Here is a 19,776-nt window from a genome sequence, read left to right on the forward strand (position 1 = left end):
GCTTTCCTGACTTTTGTCATCACTCGTAACTGTTTCTATTCCAGAATGCCTTCCAAGATCTACTCTGACCACAGCCAACGTAACCCCTACTCTCCTACTCCCTTTCTTCTGTGCCCCTCCCAGGGCTCTCTGACCCTTCCATCTGTTTAAATGAAGAGATGAGGTCATGTGTCTGATCCTCTGGCCTTCCATTTTTAAACTCCCCATCTACTCCTGTGGCCACCCTGCTGGGCGTGGCTGGGGAATCCCATTGTGGTGCAGCTCAGTTAGGAATGGAGGGTTTCTAGCTCTTACTGGAACTTCAGGAGGGCTCAGTAGACCTTTTTTAACCTGTCTCTGCAGCCTTAATAACCACTTCTTTCAGTCTCTTACTCCAGCTACCTCATTTTTATCCACAGCAGGAAACTTTCTTCCTGCTTTTTAGAACATACAGACACAGTTCTTAACCTGGATCCATAGATTCCCAAACGGTTTGTGGAGCAATTCAGGGTATCGCTGAACTTGGATGGGGAAAATGTTATCTCAGAAAATTACTTACATTTGTTGTCTCTTTGAAATTGCCGTGGTTATTTACTGTTAGATCTTATTGTTTACTGAATTAATAAAGAAGCACATATTACTATGGCACAGATTTGATTTTTTAGATTTTGATAACTGCACTTCATTGTAATTGATTTCCTATGCATTTTATGCAGTTAAATCCGTCAGCTCCCCTAAAATGCCAAAGGAATACACGGATAAAAGAAAAAAGGTTAACCCAGAGGCCCCACCTCCCTGCAGTCCTCTCCTATTCTTCCAGTCCTGCCTGAGGACATTGCCTCCGCTCCTGCACCTGGTTCTGTCCTTCCTGCCCCCCCGCCCCCCCCCACACACACTGTGTTCATTATCACCACCTTGTTTTTTCATGCTGTTCTTTAATGTTTTCTATATAATAAAATACATGGTTCAGTATATACTTACAATGTTAAAATTCATAAAATAGATGAGTAGAAAATACAGAGGTAATCTCACCTATGGACCTGTGTACAGTTCAGAGAAATTTTATTTTTAATGCTACTCTAGTCTATGTTACAGCCCCTTTACTTCCCCTACTTAATCTTTGCTTGTGTTTTTGAAGTTGCTTTTAAAGCCACAGCCTCTTGTTCTCAGAACTATGTTCTTAAACTTTAGCACTTTTCACATGTGATTCTAGAAGATTTGCTTCATGTATATAACCACTCTTCTGTACCTAGGAGCTCCTGCAGAAAAGGCAGGGGTTGTATCTTAGTCAGATATAAATTCCCAGCTCATCTAAACTCAGTGATACTCGATAAATGCTGAAAATGGCCTCTAATTTGTGAGGTTGGCGCACACTGAGACTGTTGTGTATAGATTGGTTCATGTATAACTGATGGTACATGATGAGAAAATATGTTTTTAAAGTCATTGAAAAAAGCCACATTATCAATAATTGTCAAAACGGAGCAATATTATTGAAACGAGATTTTTTATTTACCTAGAATTTCAGTGTTTAACAAAAAGCAGATTTAATTGAAAGATGAAATGGATAGTTGAGGATTTTGGTGAAGACTTTTTGGGAAGCCTATTTGAGGGTTTCTGATGTTAAGTCTGATAATGATTTTTAAACTTCTGGTTGTATGGCATTTTGTCGTTTTAATACATTTAATTTATATTTATTTTATAGTATGTTACTAGCATTTAACTTATCTCACCGCTATTCTAGCTTTTTAAAATATTCTCAGACAACTCTGCTTTTTCAGAGTCCTAATTGACGTAGAGGAGGAAAACTTAAGGAGATCCTGTTTCCCTGGTGTGGGGCTGAGGGGTACCTATAAGGGGGGTGGGGGACAGACTGGTTGATGCCTTTCTTTCAAGTCACCACCAGGTGGCACCACTGGCTCAAAAGGAAGGGAAGGCTTTGAGAGCCCACCTGCTATAGGGGTAGAATAGGGGACTTAGAGGGGGGTCGGGGATAGTCTTGTACTCCTTTTTCCTTATAGTCCAGAGATTTTTGTAAATTGGGTGTTTATAAAGCAGGGAATTACGCACATGATGAATTTCTATCCATTATTTCATCTGATAATTTTTATTGTGTTTTTTTTTTTTTTTTTCTTTCTGTACCTGTAGTTGCTTCAGAAACAGGTAATATTTTTCTAACAGTCACTTTGTATTCTTGCATCTTGCCTTTGTAATGCTTTTGTTTCTTACCATAGAGGATAATGGAAAATTAATATACTCTGACTTATGGCACTGGAAAAATACATGCAAATTCCCACCATTGCAATTAGATTATAGTCAGTTGATTTTCTTAACTTTGCAGACATTCTTGATACAACATTGTACTGTGTAATACCAACAATGGCTTTTGATAAAAGCATTTTTAGAATTTACAGTAGTGGGTATTGGTAACAGTGTGGAATGAACTATCCAGGTCTTGCTTCCTTCTAGCTAATGATACAGTGTTGATCCAAAATAAAGTATTTATGACCAGGGTGTTCCCAGCATCCAGACACGATAGCCTCATTTTGTGCTGACTCCCTACTTCTGCACATCTTTCCCTAAATTCTTCACTCATGTTCATAAAGGGACTTTCTTTGGGGGAAATTTTAAAAGGAGTATCATTCCTTATTAAGAGAAACACTTTTGCTTTCTCCCTTCCCCCATTTCTGCCTTGAAAGAAAACTGTAATGCTAAGTAAAAACTTGAATAGTTAATTCCTCTTATAAGGTTGGTGTTGTAATCAGAAGATCTAAGATAAAAATGTAGCATTGGAAAGAAATAGGATATTTAATAAATGGCCTCCTTATTCTTCTTGTATATCCCAGTTTTTCAGTTTCAGGACAGCTTGGCTCAGTCTCTAGTCTTTCCAAATACTTCGCCCTCCCCTCCCCCCCTACACCTCTGCAGTGAGAAAAAGTCCATTTATGTGGTTTTGTTAAAAAAAAAACACAACTTGCTGCTTTGAGCTTTAATTTTGTGAATAAAAATAATGCTACTTTTAATACCGGGTTTCTATCTAAGTATATGCTTTATTCACTTAAATATATGCTTTTCTAAAATTAGTGTGATTAAAACATTAACAGGACCTAAACTATGAATTAATAATCCTGTTGCTTCTTGCAGAAGATAACTGGTTTGGAATTTTCCTGTAGTCTAATTTTCTGTTCTAGTTTTTTGGAAATTGAACTAGTGAATTTCAGCCTCCTAATGTGAGTTATTATGTGATGTTTTTTAGAGCATTTCACAATCTTGAAAATACACATGGCAAAAGTAATTTCTACCAAGAACTTGTGTAACTTTAAGGTGCTGTAGAGTAGGGCTTGACTCAGTAACTGAGTGTCCTGTAAAACCAGGTTTTAGGACCACCAGTGGCTTCCAGCTGAAGATGGCATTATGAAGATAGCATCAGTCTGTTAGGATCTGTTAGAAAGCTTTTTCAAAGTGCAGCCCTCTTCTATTGAATAGTGTGTGGCTCTGGGGATTCCCCGTGTATGCTCTTGGCTCTTAACAGCAGGAGTTGTGCTGCGGGTAGAGCTAGCAGCTAAGCCCACTGGTGCAGTTACGCTTTTGTTTCCTAGTGGTGTGCACACCCCTATCCACCCGCACACACACCATCCACCCCTGGTTTGGGATGAGAGGAGGTAGGAGCTAGTTAGGTTTGTAGTGCCATCTCTAAATTTGCTGGCAGGAATTTCTCATTTTGTCATCACCTTGCCCACTAGGGAGGTGATATAGTTATAGAAGCAGAACCAAATCAGAAATCCCTCTGGAATTGGGAGGAGACTAGCTGTTGATTCCTCCCTTCCTCCTCTTCCTTGGTGGCAGCTTGCCTAGGGGTGAGGGCACGTGACTCGGAGCCAGCGTGCTCTAGCAGAGCCAGAGCAGCAGAAGTACCCCGGCCTAGCCTTGCAGTAGGTGATACCCTATGGGTCCAGCCATTAAATGAAAGCTTTTATCTCCAAAGCATGTCCTAACACTAGCATTGCCCAAGTGGACCTTTATTTATCTGAGTCCTAACTCCCAACTAGAGAAAAATTTCCTTTGCCGGATAGCTGCTGTCGATCCATAGATCATTCCTGTCAGCTGAATGTACTGATGCCATGTTGCTTTCACAAGCTGGTGCTTCTCAGCAACATTAGCACAGGAGAAGGGCACAAGTGAGAAAGAATTGATGGGAAGTTCAGGTAGGCCCACCTCCTGAACCCTCTGGGGACAAGTAACACTGCAGGGCCTGAGCTTTGTAAGGGTGGCTGCAGGGAAAAACAGGTTCTGTGAAGGGGTAGCTCGCTTAGAATAGCTCCAGTTACCAATGGCAAGAGGATGTTAGGACACTGATGCTTGCATGCAGACTTGGGATCAGAAAGTTAAAAAAACCTTCCTATATTTGGCTGCAGGAGCTCTGAGTATATATCCCTACTGGGTTCATTAAACAAAAGAGGTTTTGTTTCAGGTGGATGGACAGAAATTTTCTGGATTACTTCTAAAACACAAAGTAATTATTTTTCTTGTAATTTAATGACTTGTGAATACATGAAAACGTATTTCATGTGACTTAAAATTATATGAAAAACATCTTCGTTAGTTATCTATGGTGTCAATTAAGTTTTTGGAAGGTTATAGTACTAGAAGCATCAGACATCTGAAAGCATGTTGTTAGCGAATGTTATTCTTTCTGCATTAGAAGTTCCTTTTTCATAATTATTTCTTAACAAGCATCTTTGTTGATCATTCGTGTGTGTACAGTGTAGTCTGGTTGGTTGTGTGAACTTTCAACCAAAAACACCCTTTTCCAGATGCTTTTACGGACTCTGCCATCAGCGCTAAGGTGAATGGTGAGCACAGAGAGAAGGACCTGGAGCCCTGGGACGCGGGGGAGCTTGCGGCCAGTGCAGAGCTAGAAGCTCTGGAAAACGATGTGGTGAGTTAGGCCTTGGGTTAGCCTCGGGCTGAGGCCCTGCGATGGAGACAGCCTGCCACTTGGGTTTAACTTAAGTATGTGGTGGTTGTGAGTATGTTTAAAGCAGCAGTTTTATTGTGTAAACATAGATTGTTGACTGTATCCCCCCCCTCCCACGGGGCAGTAAATACAGAAACATGGTTTTTTGGGATGCTTATGAATTATTTCTGTGTTTTTCAGGTAAGTCATAATAAGCCCCTTACACACCTAAACCACGGGAAGCTGGAAGTGCCGGCATATTTTGCTTTGCATGCTCGTCCTAGTAAGGCAGCCCAAGGCACGGGGTATGGTGTCTTAATTGTCTTTGTCAAAGTTGTACTTTGACCTGTCCGGAGAAGTACTACTAAGTATTAAGGTACATAGTTAGGTAACATTAGAATTAAAGCAACAAATAAATTTCTTGTGGAGAATGATCCTAATTTAGACCAATAATCTACTTATAAAAGCCTCTTGGCAAATATTTTTACTTTTCCTATAACACATCATCTATAAATCAAATGCTTAATAAAGACTCTGTCTTTAGGACTCTGTAAATAAATTTTCTACACTGTAGAGATAGAAAACAAAGTCTCTTGCCAAAAATGAGTGTTTAGGTAATTTGAATTGAATGAAGAATCCTCCATTGAATATTACAGAGAAGTCTTTATAATAAGCCTGTGATTTACCTTTTAAGTCATTGTTCAGTTATAAATACATAGGCAACACTCACTATTAATTTTCAAACTTTAAAGAATCATATATAACCTATGAAGGTTCTCAGGTCTGTGTGGCACATCACTTGTGTCGTTTCGTCCTGACCAGGTAGCTCAGTTGGTTAGAGCATTGTCCCGATATATCAGGTTCAATCCCCGGTCAGGGCACATACAAGAATCAGCCAATAAATGCATAAATAAGTGGAACAACAAATCATACTTCTCTCTTTCTCCCTCTTCCTCTCTCTAAAATCAATAAATAGAAAACTAAAAAACAAAAACTAAACTGCTTTTGAGAATGGTAGTTTTCTCATAGAATTGTAGAGTTATCTACACTGAGGTTACAGGTTAGGGCACCAAGGCCTAGAATTTCCTTGCTGAGGACCTGTAGCTATCAATGGCAAAGCTGGTTCTGAAACCTAGCTCTTGTGCCTCTGTCCAGTGACTGCCTGTTCACTCGGTCACACTGCCTTCCCTGTGAGCGTGTCCAGGAGGAGGGGGCAGGGGGCAGGGATCTAGCACCAGGCTCCACCTTGAAGTAGCGATGCAGAGGGAAAAGCTTTGGCTTCTCTCTTCCTTCCCCAGAAACACTGAGAATATTTTCGGCTGTCAGAAAACACCCCTTGTCCTGCACAGACCTGATAATCAGTCAACTCAGGAAAATTTCCAGTAAATACCCTATAGAAAGATGGCTGTTAGGGAGTAGGGAAAGGAGAGAATCCTCACCTGAGGGCTCATATTTTATGAAATAACTGAAGTGTTCTAAACTTTTACTAATAACCTCTCAAATAATTATTTTGTATAGTTAATTACCAGCTTGTAGGACTGATGTAGAAAAGTTTTTCCTTAACACATTGTTTGCGGGTAGTTTTCATCGCGCGTTCTACTACCAGTCAACGTAAAACGTATAAATACGTTTCCCGCATACAATGTGTTAAGACATTTCTGAAGGAAAATTTAGCCTATTTTAGTCTGCTAGATTGTGCTAGTGTAGTAGGAGAGAGATTGTTACTGCAGAGACTGACTACACTGAATTGAAGACAAATACTTGGTCATTTTGAAAAATGAGCTTCATTTTCTTCTAGTCTAATGGATGGGATCCCAATGATATGTTTCGATATAATGAAGAAAATTATGGTGTAGTGTCTACATATGATAGCAGTTTATCTTCATATACGTAAGTTTAAAAAGTTTGCTTTTATTGCATTTGCTTTGATTATAAACTTAAATTATGATGTTGAATAAATTTTGTTGGATTTTAAATTAAACAATTCTGTGAAAGCATTACCTGTTATTGCATGAGCTGATAAATTCCCACTAAAACGGAATGCATGTGGCTGACCTATACTCTAAATTTATGCTCTAAACAAGCTTTATTTTTGTTCTGTTTTTACGTTGTAAGAAGTAAATTTGCAAGTGTAGAAGTTATGGGGGAATAGTCCATTTAACCATTTTGGGAATGCTATGTTCCTCTAGGGAAAAGGTAACAACATAATTCAAATTTTGATTTACAAATAAACAGATCACTGTGACTCTCTTACAGTTTTACCAATATTTCAAACTCTAAACCCCCTTAATAGTTGATTGTGACAGGTACATAAACTATGACTTTGAAATGCTCACCTGGTCTTTCCTTTTCCTCGTGTTTCAGGGTGCCCTTAGAAAGGGATAACTCGGAAGAATTTTTAAAACGAGAAGCAAGAGCAAACCAATTAGCAGAAGAAATTGAATCAAGTGCCCAGTACAAAGCCCGGGCAGCCCTGGAAAACGATGAGAGGAGCGAAGAAGAAAAGTACACGGCGGTCCAGAGACACCCCAGTGAGCGCGAGGGCCACGGCGTCAGCACCAGGTACTCAAGGGTCGTGGTGCGGTGCTTCGGGTGCACAGTTCCAGGGCTGTGTGAGAGCGTGCGTCATTGGTGTTCATCTTCTTTAGTGTAGAGTAGGGAGAAAATGCAAACGGAATTGCTTTAAGGTTCTCTTAGAAGATTACAGGAATCTTGGAGAGCACCTTCGGGCATCAGCCCTGTGTTGTCCAGCGTTGGATATACAGCGACAGCGAGGCCGAGGTGTGGAAGAGCTCATTTAGGTTCTAGGTGTGTTCAGGTAACCGGGAGCGTCCAGAGTGAGCAGGAACTAGCAATAACCTGCAGGGTCAGAGGCGGCAACGTCTTGTGATAGCCTTGACCTGTCACCACTCAGAGAAATAAGAGGGAACTCCTCACGTGTCAAAAAGCTGTGTGGAAGAGCCCAGCCAGCTGAGGAGAAGGCTAGTGGTTTCGTGTGTCTGGGATACAGGGGGAGTGTTGAGGGGATGGTGTGAAAGGAGCTCCTCGGGGACGTTGAGCACTGGCTGAAACATGGGACCAGTTAGTGAGTGTTTTGAAATAGTTCAAGTGTGAGAACTTGGTAACCAACTAGACCAGGGCTCGCGATAGAAAGGCTAGAAACGCCAGGGTGACCCTGAGGTTTACTTGATAACTAAATGGACTGGTGGTTGTACTGGTAATGGAGATTGAAGACATCTCTCTCCATTATTTGGTTTAGTGTTTAACCTTTTTATAAAGAATTCATTTCCTTCTGCCTAAATTACTTTTAGGTTTGTTTCATTGGCCTGGTGCCTATTAAGATAAAATAATTTAGAGGATCTCTCATTTTCAGGGAAAATAAATATATTCCTCCTGGACAAAGAAATAGAGAAGTCATATCCTGGGGAAGTGGGAGACAGAATTCACCACGTATGGGCCAGCCTGGATCGGGCTCCATGCCGGCAAGATCCACCTCTCACACTTCAGATTTCAATCCGAATTCTGGTTCAGACCAAAGAGTAGTTAATGGAGGCAAGTATTTTGACCAAATTTGTCAATGTTATTGATTAAATGTATAGCTTTCTAAGTTATTACAAATTTGCATAATGATAAGAATTTGATTTGCATACCTTAATCTCTGTGGAGTAGTTTTCACTTCAAAAAAATATTTAAATTTACCTTTGTGGGTATCAAATTAGTAAAAATTAGTATAAGCCGTTGGAATACATTTAGCCTAATGAGAAATACTCATGTAAGATAAAGTGCTAAATTTAACCAAAGACATTCACTTGGCTAAAAAAAAAATTTGCAAAACACTCCACATATAAAGAAATTGGAAACTTTGGATAGGTTCTCAATTTTAAAAACACTGGATAAAATTATTTACACAAAATTTAAATGGAAAACCCTATAGATTCACTTTCATTTACTGTTTGTGTATATATTTATATCTGCACACTTCAAGGAAGGGTTTGAGGTGACTTGTGACACAAGACATGACCAAGAGTCGTGAAGAGCAAAATGTTTTCATTGTTTCTGAGCACACCTCTGAGTGTGAAAGTGGTGGTTGTAAGTAAAGTAAAAGAAACTTGCATCTTTAGTAGGAAGATACTTTTCTGCTCTGCCTCTAAGTCTAGATTGAATAGAGCTCATAGGTCATGGATCTTTCATATAAGGCTGATATCCTGCTCAGCAGCACCGGAGACATTATGGAAATGCAGTAATTAATAATAGCAATAGTATGTTACTAAGTTAGGGGGAAAGTGGGTGGCCAAGTTTAGCTGTTTAAGTTTGGAAGGTTAGGAGAAAAAACAGAGAACACTAAGTTTCCAATTTCATTTGTTTTCATTGAGTCTTTCTCCAGGATTCCTCTCCAACTGAACACTCCTGAGTATTCTGTGTACTTAGTATTGGGGGTGAAATTTCTTTGCTCAATGAGTAAAGAATTTCAGGGTTCTTGAAGAGAATTTTTAAAGTAAAAAACCTGAAGGGGGCTGGGAAATGTACGATACTCAAGTGTGTGGCAGCCTGTGGAGAGGAGACCTGGACTGTTTGCTAATTCAGGTAAGTGATACGCTGTTACATGTTAGCTGTATTTTGACCTGTGCGTATCCATCAGTGTCAGTTTATTTGGTGATGACTGCTCTGTAGTTGCATTGTTTATTAAGCAGTCTCTTAGATAAGTTAATTATCTTTTAGATAAGTAAAGCTGCATAATTATACAGAAGGTGTCCCCCCTTTTCTAGTTTGATAAGATTAAAATGTTTTTTTTGAAAAGGCAATGAATATTAACCTTTGTCACTCCCGTGACTCTAGAAAACACGGGAAGTAATGTTTTATTTCTATTTAAATGAACTTGCTTAATGAGATTTCAGACTGAACCTTACGATCAAGTATAAACTAGATGAAAATCACAGATGGTGATGAGAAACCAGCATCTTTAATGGGATTTTATAGCTGATGCTTATTTTCATTATATTTCAAAAGCTTAAACTAACGTAACCCTTATTCCTGAGCATTGTGACTGATGTGGGAAGTTCTCTAGTGTATGCTGTGCTCCTCTTACTTACTGATACTGAGGAACAGTTACAGAAGTAGGATTAGTAGTCAGAGTCTTAACTGTCTTCTTCAGTAGTGTGTGTAGATCCTAATTAACCCTTTGGGAACGTGTATTCATTTAAACAGATTAACTATAAGGAGGTTAAAGTAAAATGTGAATTTATGTCAGTTTAAGTTATGCTAAAACTTATCACAGATCAAATGACTGTCCTCAAAGGGTTAAAATGTACAAGAAATCATTTTTGTCATTTTACTTTTTTTTCTGTTTACTTTTTTCCCTCATTTTTTTCTTTAGTTTTTATACTTTCCTTCATATCATTTGTTCTGTCAGGTGTTCCCTGGCCATCGCCTTGCCCATCTCCTTCCTCTCGCCCACCTTCTCGCTACCAGTCAGGTCCCAACTCTCTTCCACCTCGGGCAGCCACCCCTACACGGCCGCCCTCCAGGCCCCCCTCGCGGCCATCCAGACCCCCGTCTCACCCCTCTGCTCATGGTTCTCCAGCTCCTGTCTCTACTATGCCTAAACGCATGTCTTCAGAAGGTACAAACCACAATTTGTTCATGGTTTTGTTTGTCTTTGTTTAACTCCTATGTGAGTTTATAATTAGAAAAGTTTCCTCTTCATTATTTGATAACCTATAATTTCTGTGTTTTAACTTTAGTTTATTAAAACTATTTCTATTAACCTTTTATTCATTGGAGAGAAATTTGATAAAATGATGTGTGAAGTTATGAACTATCCTGAATTGTAAGAATGGGGTTTATCTCTGCCTGGTAATGATGCTCCTTCACGGCCCCAGAAGGTCTGCCCAGGCCTCTCCCCCTAGTGTACAGTGTCTGTGGTGGGTGATGGTGAAGAGTCTTGGACTTTCTGTAGAACCTGTCATTTTACAGCCCCTTGGCCAAGGTACTAGTGACCCTACCTGTTGGCCGTAGGCAGGAGTAGTGAATTAGGGATACTTTCTGAGATGGACAGTTCCATGTAGCTGCCTTTGTGTGTCAACCCTTAGATTACAGTAGTGTTTGAAAGTCTACTTGAATCTGGAAGAAGTTCTGGATCTAAGTTAAAATAGTTAATAAAAACCATGTATGAATTTTAATCTTTAGGTATTTTTTTTTTTGCCCTTGTCAAAGAATAAAATCCTGTAATTCTTGTTCACTGTGTGATGCTAATTCTCCATTGCTGCATATCACATATATGGATATGTTGTAGAAAGGTCACATTTTAACTTAAACGCAGTACAGACATTAAAAACCTGTTTTCTGAATGATAATGTTCTCTTGATCAGAAATCTGTGTTAAAATTTTAACCTGATTTATTAAAATTGCCATTGATTAAACGCCTGTTGAGACTAATACGGTTTTCTGGCATAAAGTGCTTCCCTGGAGAAAACTGCGTTGGCTGCTTTTTTTTAAATCCTCACCCAAGGATATTTTTCTGTTGACTTTTAGAGAGAGTGGAAGGGAAGGAGGAGGGGGAGAGAGACACTATGCGAGAGAGAGAGACATCCATTGGTTGCCTCCCACACGTGGTTGGGGCCAGGATCAAGCCTGCAACCGAGGTATGTTCCCTTGGCCACAGTCGAACCCGGCACCCTTCAGTCCTCGGACTGATGCTCTAACCACTGAGCCACACCAGCCAGTGCTGTTGGCTGCTTTTTAATAAATTGTTGCCATCCAGTAAGAGAAGTCATGTGGTTTCTACTAAAGTGGCTGTTGTGCTGATCTGTGGCTTCCTTACTCAGAAGGGCCTGTAATGGTGGCCACTAAACAAAAAGTTAAATTCTGTCCAAGTATTGTCACTGGCTGTTGTTTAAATAAGTGATGTTCCTATCATGAGACTGTGTTGAATAAAACAAGACTCCTTAATGGGTGTGAGCATTTTCACCACATTGCTGGTCGACTCAGTGATCAGGCAGGTGCAGGGATGCTACTTTCAAGGTTTCTTTTTAACTATTTGAATTAAAATGTCTTATAATCATGTAGTTAGGTGACACTGAAGCATTTTTAAGCGTGAACTTCAAAATTAAAACTATTAAATATGGTGGTTTTCTGTGCTTAAATACAGGGGAACATATTTTGTTTCTGTAGTGTTTGATATATTATCAAAAAGAATGAGTTTTTTAAAGTTGCAGTTTGATTTCATTGAGCTATGCCAACCTACTTTATTGGTCTTTTTCTAAGAGATGTAAAAAAATATGTAAAAGTATGCAAACACCCAATTCTTAAATCATTCTTTGATATAAATCAGTCGTGTCTCCTGTTGAAAATTATGATATATAAGATTAACATTCTTTTTACGATTGTACCATGATTAAATTCCTACTGAGGACACAGGTTAATCTGACATTATACAAAGTTTGGCAGCGAGGTGAGGGTGAGGAACTTGGGCTCTGACATGAATGAGTTTGCCAAGTGTTGGCACTGTCAGGCTTCTCTGATGAGAGCTATTCTGTCCAGTTTTTTACCTGTTTTGTTTGAAAGTACAATAGACTTCTCTAGAAATAAAAATAATGGGGTGACAGAATTAAAGATGTAGAATTTTGTTAGTTCATATAGTGCAAGTTTCTTCCCCAAATTCAGTTATTCTGGTTTTAAAAGTCATGCCTTAACAGTAGACTTTTCAGCCCATAGCCTGTTGAGTCTGAGGAACTGCTTATGGGTGAGAACTGGTGAAGGCATGGGCTGTAAAATTGGTCACCATGGCAGAAGTAGATAAACCAGGATTTTGGAGAAATTTAAGGAGGGTATGTACATACATTTCAGTAATACAAAAATATATAGGGATTAATAGTTTATTCTAAAATATTTTTTATAATTTTAGAAGTAATATAGCAAATTTGAGGGGAAAAGCTAAAAGTATATGGTAGAATAAGTTATTCCATCATGTAGCCATAACTTCCGTTAACACTTTATTATGTTTATTTGTATATGCTTACAAATAATGGATATAGGTTAAACAAATTGCTAAAATCTTTAAGAGTTACAACATTTATTGTTTGATTTCTTACCACCAACTTCATCCCTCCCTTTCTTTAAAAATAAAGAGAAATAAAATTTGTTTATGGAACTTCATGGCACAATTCTATAAGAATATGGCCGAAAACGTGTGACTCCCACCCCTTCTTAAACCAAGGAAAACAGGGAGGGGGGAGGGGGGAAATATGTGTGAATGGGGCATATGTGTGTTTAGCAGAAAAGTTTACTGATGGACATTGTGGCATTTATGTGATGTTCACTGTTCCTTTCTTAGGGCCTCCAAGGATGTCCCCAAAGGCCCAGCGACACCCTCGAAACCACAGAGTTTCTGCTGGAAGGGGTTCCATTTCCAGTGGTCTAGAATTTGTATCCCATACCCCACCAAGTGAAGCAGCTGCTCCTCCAGCAGCAAGGACCAGTCCCGCGGGGGGCACGTGGTCATCAGTGGTCAGCGGGGGTAGGTAACGCTCAGCTTAGAGCATGATGACAGTGTTCGTTGTGTAATTCTACTAAATGTTAAAAGGGCTGAGCTCGTGCTGTTTAAGGAAGTATAAATTATATATTAAAATTAAGTAACTAGAAATTGAAAAATGTATATTTTTATTCTGGGCTCCACAACTTACTCTCACCATATGTTAGAGCAAACCTTGCGATCATTCTGAATTTCATTTTCTCAGTGTGTAAAATAATTTTTGCCTAGCCCTCTATTTATGGACTTGTGGTAAGATTCATGTGCTACTCATAAGTATGATTATACCTTTTATATTTAAAGTACCACTGAAATATAAGTCAAATACAGAATGTAGCACTGTTTGGAGGGACCATATTTCCTATCTTCGTAGCAGCTTGATTCATTCCACATACATTTATTTTGGGCTTACAGTGGTATGTGTTTCTGTAGCATCTGTATATGGCACTAATCCCTGACTGTATTTCCCTTACAAGGAATATCAAACACATAGGAGGGCCCCAAGTTTTATCTGTGACTAGCCTACAGAATGTGCTGACAGCAGCTGTAAAAGTATAAAAAATACACTTTTACTAGATCTTATAATTAAACTAAGGCTGCTCTTTCTACTTCAGTTTTGCTGTCATAACTGGAGAGTTAAAGTATGCAGTGATTGCAGTTTTGGTCACAATTTATCAGTGCATTGAACCTTTAAAAGAAAAAGTATCTTTAAGCTTAACAAACAGAAATATACCCAGCTCTGGTAAATGTCTTCAATTGATACACACCGCTCAGCTCATGAATGTGTAATTATCTTGTAAATTCCTTTGTACTTTCTGTTTTCTTCTTTGGTCTTTAATTATAAGGAAATAACCATTCAATTAACAGAATTTCTAAAAATTGTGTTTCTTCCTTTCTGCCATCAATCACTCGACACATTCAGATGATCTGGAAATGAACTTTGAGGCTAAAACATGATTATAGGAGCGAAAGAGTGAAAACATAGTTGTTAGAAATACATACAGAACAGTTAACAAATTTGTTCTTTATAATTAGAAGAATGGCAGGTGTTGAAGAATAATTTCTCTCCCTGACCCTTGTATCTTAAAAGTAAAGAACCACTAATGTGAAGCAAATTGAACCATTTTCTCTAAATCTTTGACTCCGAGCTCTACAGATGGGTTTATAATGGAATAAGAAACCTGTTAGATACTCTTCCCCTCTTGGCTAAATTGGATCCCCGACTTCCTTAGTTACAGCAAAAGATATTGACGTGGCAAGAAAGAGCATGTACAGTTAGCCACGAGCTGCTGAAAGGTGTCTGAATTCATGTCGGAAGGAGAAATGTATAAGCCTACTTAGGGATCCCCCCACATACCTTTTTTAAAGAAAGCATCTCACTTCTTAGTAGAGAGTATTGCTATCTTTATTTTATTTTATTAATTTATTTTTAAAAATATGTCTTTATTGATTTCAGAGAGAGGAAGGGAGAGGGAGAGAGAGGGATAGAAACATCAATGATGAGAGTCATTGACCGGCTGCCTCCTGCAGGCCCCCTGCTGAGGATCGAGCCCACAACCCAGGCATGTGCCCTGACCAGGATTAAACCTCTACCTCCTGGATTCTAGATGACGCTCAACCGCTGAGCCACGCCCAGCCAGGCATCTTTATTTTTTATCTTGCCTTAGAAATCCAATTTCTAACTTCATTTAAAATACTGCCTTTAGAATTAACAGTGAGTTAGAAGGGAAAACTACAGTTCTGCTTAGGTCAGTGTAGTCTCAGTCACCAACACTATTCCTAAAACTTTGGAAAAGAAAAACGGTGAGGGATAAAGAGGAATTGGGAATGGGGTTGGGTAGGACTGTTCTTACCTAGGTCTTCAGAGAAGCCTCTTTGAGGAGGTGACATTTGAGCTGCGAATGTAATGGGTAACTTTTCTTTTTCTTTTAGTTCCAAGATTATCCCCCAAAACTCACAGACCCAGGTCTCCCAGACAAACCAGTATTGGAAATACTCCTAGTGGACCAGTTCTTGCTTCCCCCCAAGCTGGGATCATTCCGGCGGAAGCTGTTGTGATGCCTGTTCCAGCTGCATCTCCTACACCTGCCAGTCCTGCATCCAACAGAGCTGTTACCCCGTCTACTGAGGGTACGTAAGGGCTTCCAGTTCCATGGTGGTTCAGTGCAGCTGTAGTTTTCCCTTCTAACTGAATACATTAATTCTAAAGGCAGTATTTTAAATGAAGTTAGAAATTGGATTTCTGAGACAAGATAGGTGTCACTCTAAAATCACCACCACCATTACAGGCTGAACATTATATGAAAAATGCTGTGTTTTATTCAAGGGTAGGTATTTGGGTGCACATTTAGAATTTTATGTAAATGAAGTTAGCTGTTGAAGTAGTACTGCTAATTTCATGTTATTTTTATTTTTAAAATATATCTTTATTGATTTCAGAGAGAGGAAAGGAGAGGGGGGGAGAGAGAGAAACATCAATGATGAGAGAGTCATTGATCAAGCCCCACAACCCGGGCATGTGCCCTGACCAGGAATCGAACCCTGATTGCCTGGATCCCAGGTCGATGCTCAACCACTGAGCCATGCCGGGCCGGGCTCATGTTATTTTTGAATGTCTTGTTAAGAGGGTTACCATTCCTGAGTAGTAAATAATAATATAAAATAAAATTATTGGTGTTTCATATGCCTGCAAAGGAGAAAAGCCTCTTTAAATGGAAATATTCTTTTCTAAAAAAGTAGGAGACAAAAATTGTTGCATATTTTCCCATTTTACTTTTCTAACTTCTATCTAACTTTGAATTTTTAAAAAAATTATTTTCTAGCTAAGGATTCCAGGCTTCACGATCAGAGGCAGAACTCTCCTGCAGGGAGTAAAGAAAACATGAAGCCCAATGAGACATCACCTGGCTTCTCAAAAGTTGAAAATAAAGGTTAGAGCTTTAAAAATTCTTTAGGTAAAACTGTAGAAATAGGAAGGAGGATATCTGATCACATGCCCAATATAGAGTGTTCTTGGTCAACACTTTTTCTTAGTATTGTGCATATTTAAATGCATGTGACAAATGCAAAGTCTATAATTAATATGTTAAAATTTTTATTGTTTTGATAGAACTTATTTTCATTTCTAACATCCCATCCTAAAAGAAATTTAAGTTAAAGATTAGAAATAAATTTGTACCTAATAGTTATTAATTTTACAGGTATATCACCAATTGTTTCCGAGCATAGAAAACAGATTGATGATTTAAAGAAATTTAAGAATGATTTTAGGGTAAGTGTTGCATTAGAATGTTAAAAAGTAAATATTAAACATCATTAAGATTTTTGTTATCTCTTTAAAAAAAATGGGTTATGAACAACCACTAGGCATTGAACCGTGTGCATGGGAAGCTAAGCGTTGGTAAAGTTGTCTGCCTGTGCTTTACGGAGGGTGATAAAGTCATGAGATTTGATGAGAATAATACAGATACAAAGTGAAAGGGAATATAACTTTGATATTGGAAGCTACTCTAACATAAATTATTATTTGGGATTCATTTGGTTACTTTATTCGCTAAAGAGCAGAGCAAGGCTAGGAGTTGATTATCCGATGTGAATAGAAGATATCCTGTACCCTGGGGTTCTGATGTAGCTGCACATTTACATTTTGTGCACAGATTTCTTGTGGTAGAAATCTTTGATAGGCTTGCTGAACATACTCTAATCTTGCCTGAATAACTGTTTCATTCTTTTGCACAATATTTGCTAATATACTGTGCATGTCAATGTATATTTTGAGACCCACTCAAGAGATCGTCCTAAAATTCTACAGATAGGAAATGTGGCAGAATGCTGAAAAGCATGAATTGGGTCTTAGTTTTCCCTTTTGTAAGATGATAGTAACATCATCTATATCAAATAAGGCTGTTGTAACTACTGACTGAGTTTGTATATAGTTTAGAGCAGTGTCCAGCCCATAGTGAGTACTGTAGATATGTTTACCTTCATAGGAACAAAAGCCTCCTTTGAGTGCGTAGGTGACTAGGTTGTGTTGTATAGATATCCTGTTACTGATAAAGACATTACTCTTACTCTTAAAGTATGAAACAGCCTTATTCAGTGTATTTCATGCTTACAGGTAATATTTCGTGTGTGTTTGTGCTCATGGAGAAAATTGATTACTAGAGTTACTTAAACTATTTGAGTATAATTATTTCCTTTATTTAGTTACAGCCAAGTTCTACTTCTGAATCTATGGATCAACTGCTAAACAAAAGTAGAGAGGGAGAGAAATCGAGAGATTTGATCAAGGACAAAATTGAACCAAATGCTAAGGATTCTTTCCTTGAAAATAGCAGCAGCAACTGCACCAGTGGCAGCAGCAAGCCGAACAGCCCCAGCATTTCCCCCTCAATCCTCACTAATACAGAGCACAAGAGGGGGCCTGAGGTCACATCCCAAGGGGTTCAGACCTCCAGCCCAGGATGCAAACAGGACAAAGAGGAGAAAGAGGAGAAAAGAGACGCAGCTGAGTGAGTACACCTGTCACGTATCACGCCCCGTCACGTGCTGACCTTCCTTGAGGTGTCCAGGGCTCCCCAGCTCGAGAACTTAACCTGGACTGTGCGCTCTTTCATAAGTAGCTCTCAGATGACAACCAACTTGTCTAAACAAAGGGCATCTTAAGTAAATTAGATCATTGCATCCTGGACTCTTCCCTTCTCCCCCATTTTTGCATCTGTTGGCAAAAAACAAACAAAAACAAATCTAGGCATAAATTAAGAACAGCTTTTCTGTAAGTGTACAGGGAGTTGGAAACTTACTGGCTGTTGGACCTTTATCCCCTGTATGCTTGTCAGAAGCCATCCCCTGGCTGTGCTGCCAGCGGGAAGAACTGCCATTGCCAGCAAGAGGGGTCTCTGGGGCCCTGCTCGGATAAGTGTGGTCCATCAGAAACAGTGTTGTAGCTGATGGTTAGATGCGTTAAGGTAGACTTAATTTGGCACGTCCAATATATGGATTATCAATTAAATGGACTTGTAAGGCCTAGCCTCAGAGCCTAACTTAAGCACCGTGGACTTATTTGTTCTGGGTTCCCTACAACACAGTTACAGCTGAACTTTTGGAATGCAGCTTATTGATAAGTTGGGGTGCTTATTCTTGATGTAAGGCAAAAAAGATTTTATTAGTAATATGTTTTCCTGTGGTATGTCATGTAGGAAATGCTTTGCCACATTAAAAAATAGTGCATGCTAGGGAATTGGTATATTAAGGATTGAGTTTCAGGATATTTTATAAGGGGCTACTACTGTCGTTTCAGTTAAAGTATTTGTTGATTGCCTTTGAGAGAGACATTATATATCATACTTTAAAAAAAAGTCGTCCTGTTTTGGCCAGCCTTGACCAGGTTAAGGAGTGGTATACACGCGTCTGTGTGTGTGTCTTGTTTAATGCCAATCCTTATCTGAGGGTATGTGTCCACTGATTCTTGGGGGGCGGGGGGGGGGACAAATATCCATGTGAGAAACATTGATCGGTTACTTCCATACGCACCTCGACCTGCAGTTGAACCCGCAACCTAGTTATGTGCCCTGACTGGGAATGGGGCCCACAGTTTCTGGTCCGTAGGAGGACGCTCCAGCCAAGCCACCCAACCAGGGCTCTGTGTGTCTTAATGAGGTGGATTAATGATGTTTTAGGGAGAATTGTTTAAATATGTAATACATGTTTAGCAATTAAAAAAAAAACAAGAGTGTCGAGTATAAGACTTTAGAGACACATAAATTCCATGCAGATTTCACTGGCCTGTGTGTTCTGGTTTAGGCAAGTGAGGAAATCAACATTGAATCCCAATGCAAAGGAGTTCAACCCTCGGTCTTTTTCTCAGGTAAATTTATTTCCTCTTTGAAGTCATCTAACCTTTAAAAAAATGGATTTATTCCTATTAGTAATATTTCTTTTCTCATACCTGACATCTAAATTCAATTATAGTATGCTAAAACAACTTTGGTTTAAGTCCCTTTTCTTACGGTCATTAATGAATATTTTTGAGCCAGAAGAAAGATCTTTGTTTTGTCATCAGTAGATACTGTCGGGCAAATCTTTCAGACTTTTTACTCAGAATTTGAAGACAGCTCTCAGGTTCATAGATATACTGTTACTATTTTACTGAATTTATAAGGAAATAGATTTCTTTTTTAAAATATTTTAAAACACTTTCTCCAGTTTCTTAAGTCACTGCTACTATTTTTAATAGTATTATTGAATAATTAGTGAAACTTGACTTTAACTTTCTACCGAAGTGTTTTTTCTTTTATTTAAAACCTGTGAAATT

General features: G+C 38.9%; 1 protein-coding gene across 10 annotated transcripts in view; it reads left to right on the forward strand.

Annotated features, from left to right (window-relative positions):
• The window catches only part of ATXN2 (ataxin 2), a 58,501-nt gene that overhangs the window by 20,977 nt on the left and 17,748 nt on the right, over positions 1-19,776 (forward strand). For all 10 annotated transcript variants that reach the window (XM_081123574.1, XM_081123576.1, XM_081123579.1 and 7 more), the window contains exons 6-16: positions 4,794-4,918; positions 6,735-6,826; positions 7,301-7,498; positions 8,310-8,488; positions 10,347-10,556; positions 13,269-13,451; positions 15,396-15,593; positions 16,286-16,393; positions 16,664-16,734; positions 17,670-17,974; positions 19,266-19,329. In XM_081123574.1, the coding sequence (XP_080979700.1) occupies positions 4,794-4,918; positions 6,735-6,826; positions 7,301-7,498; positions 8,310-8,488; positions 10,347-10,556; positions 13,269-13,451; positions 15,396-15,593; positions 16,286-16,393; positions 16,664-16,734; positions 17,670-17,974; positions 19,266-19,329 (1,733 nt within the window). The remainder of the gene's footprint in view (positions 1-4,793; positions 4,919-6,734; positions 6,827-7,300; positions 7,499-8,309; positions 8,489-10,346; positions 10,557-13,268; positions 13,452-15,395; positions 15,594-16,285; positions 16,394-16,663; positions 16,735-17,669; positions 17,975-19,265; positions 19,330-19,776) is intronic.

Source organism: Miniopterus schreibersii (genome assembly GCF_964146895.1).
Source record: "Miniopterus schreibersii genome assembly, chromosome: 20".
In the NCBI taxonomy this organism is placed as follows: domain Eukaryota; kingdom Metazoa; phylum Chordata; class Mammalia; order Chiroptera; family Miniopteridae; genus Miniopterus; species Miniopterus schreibersii.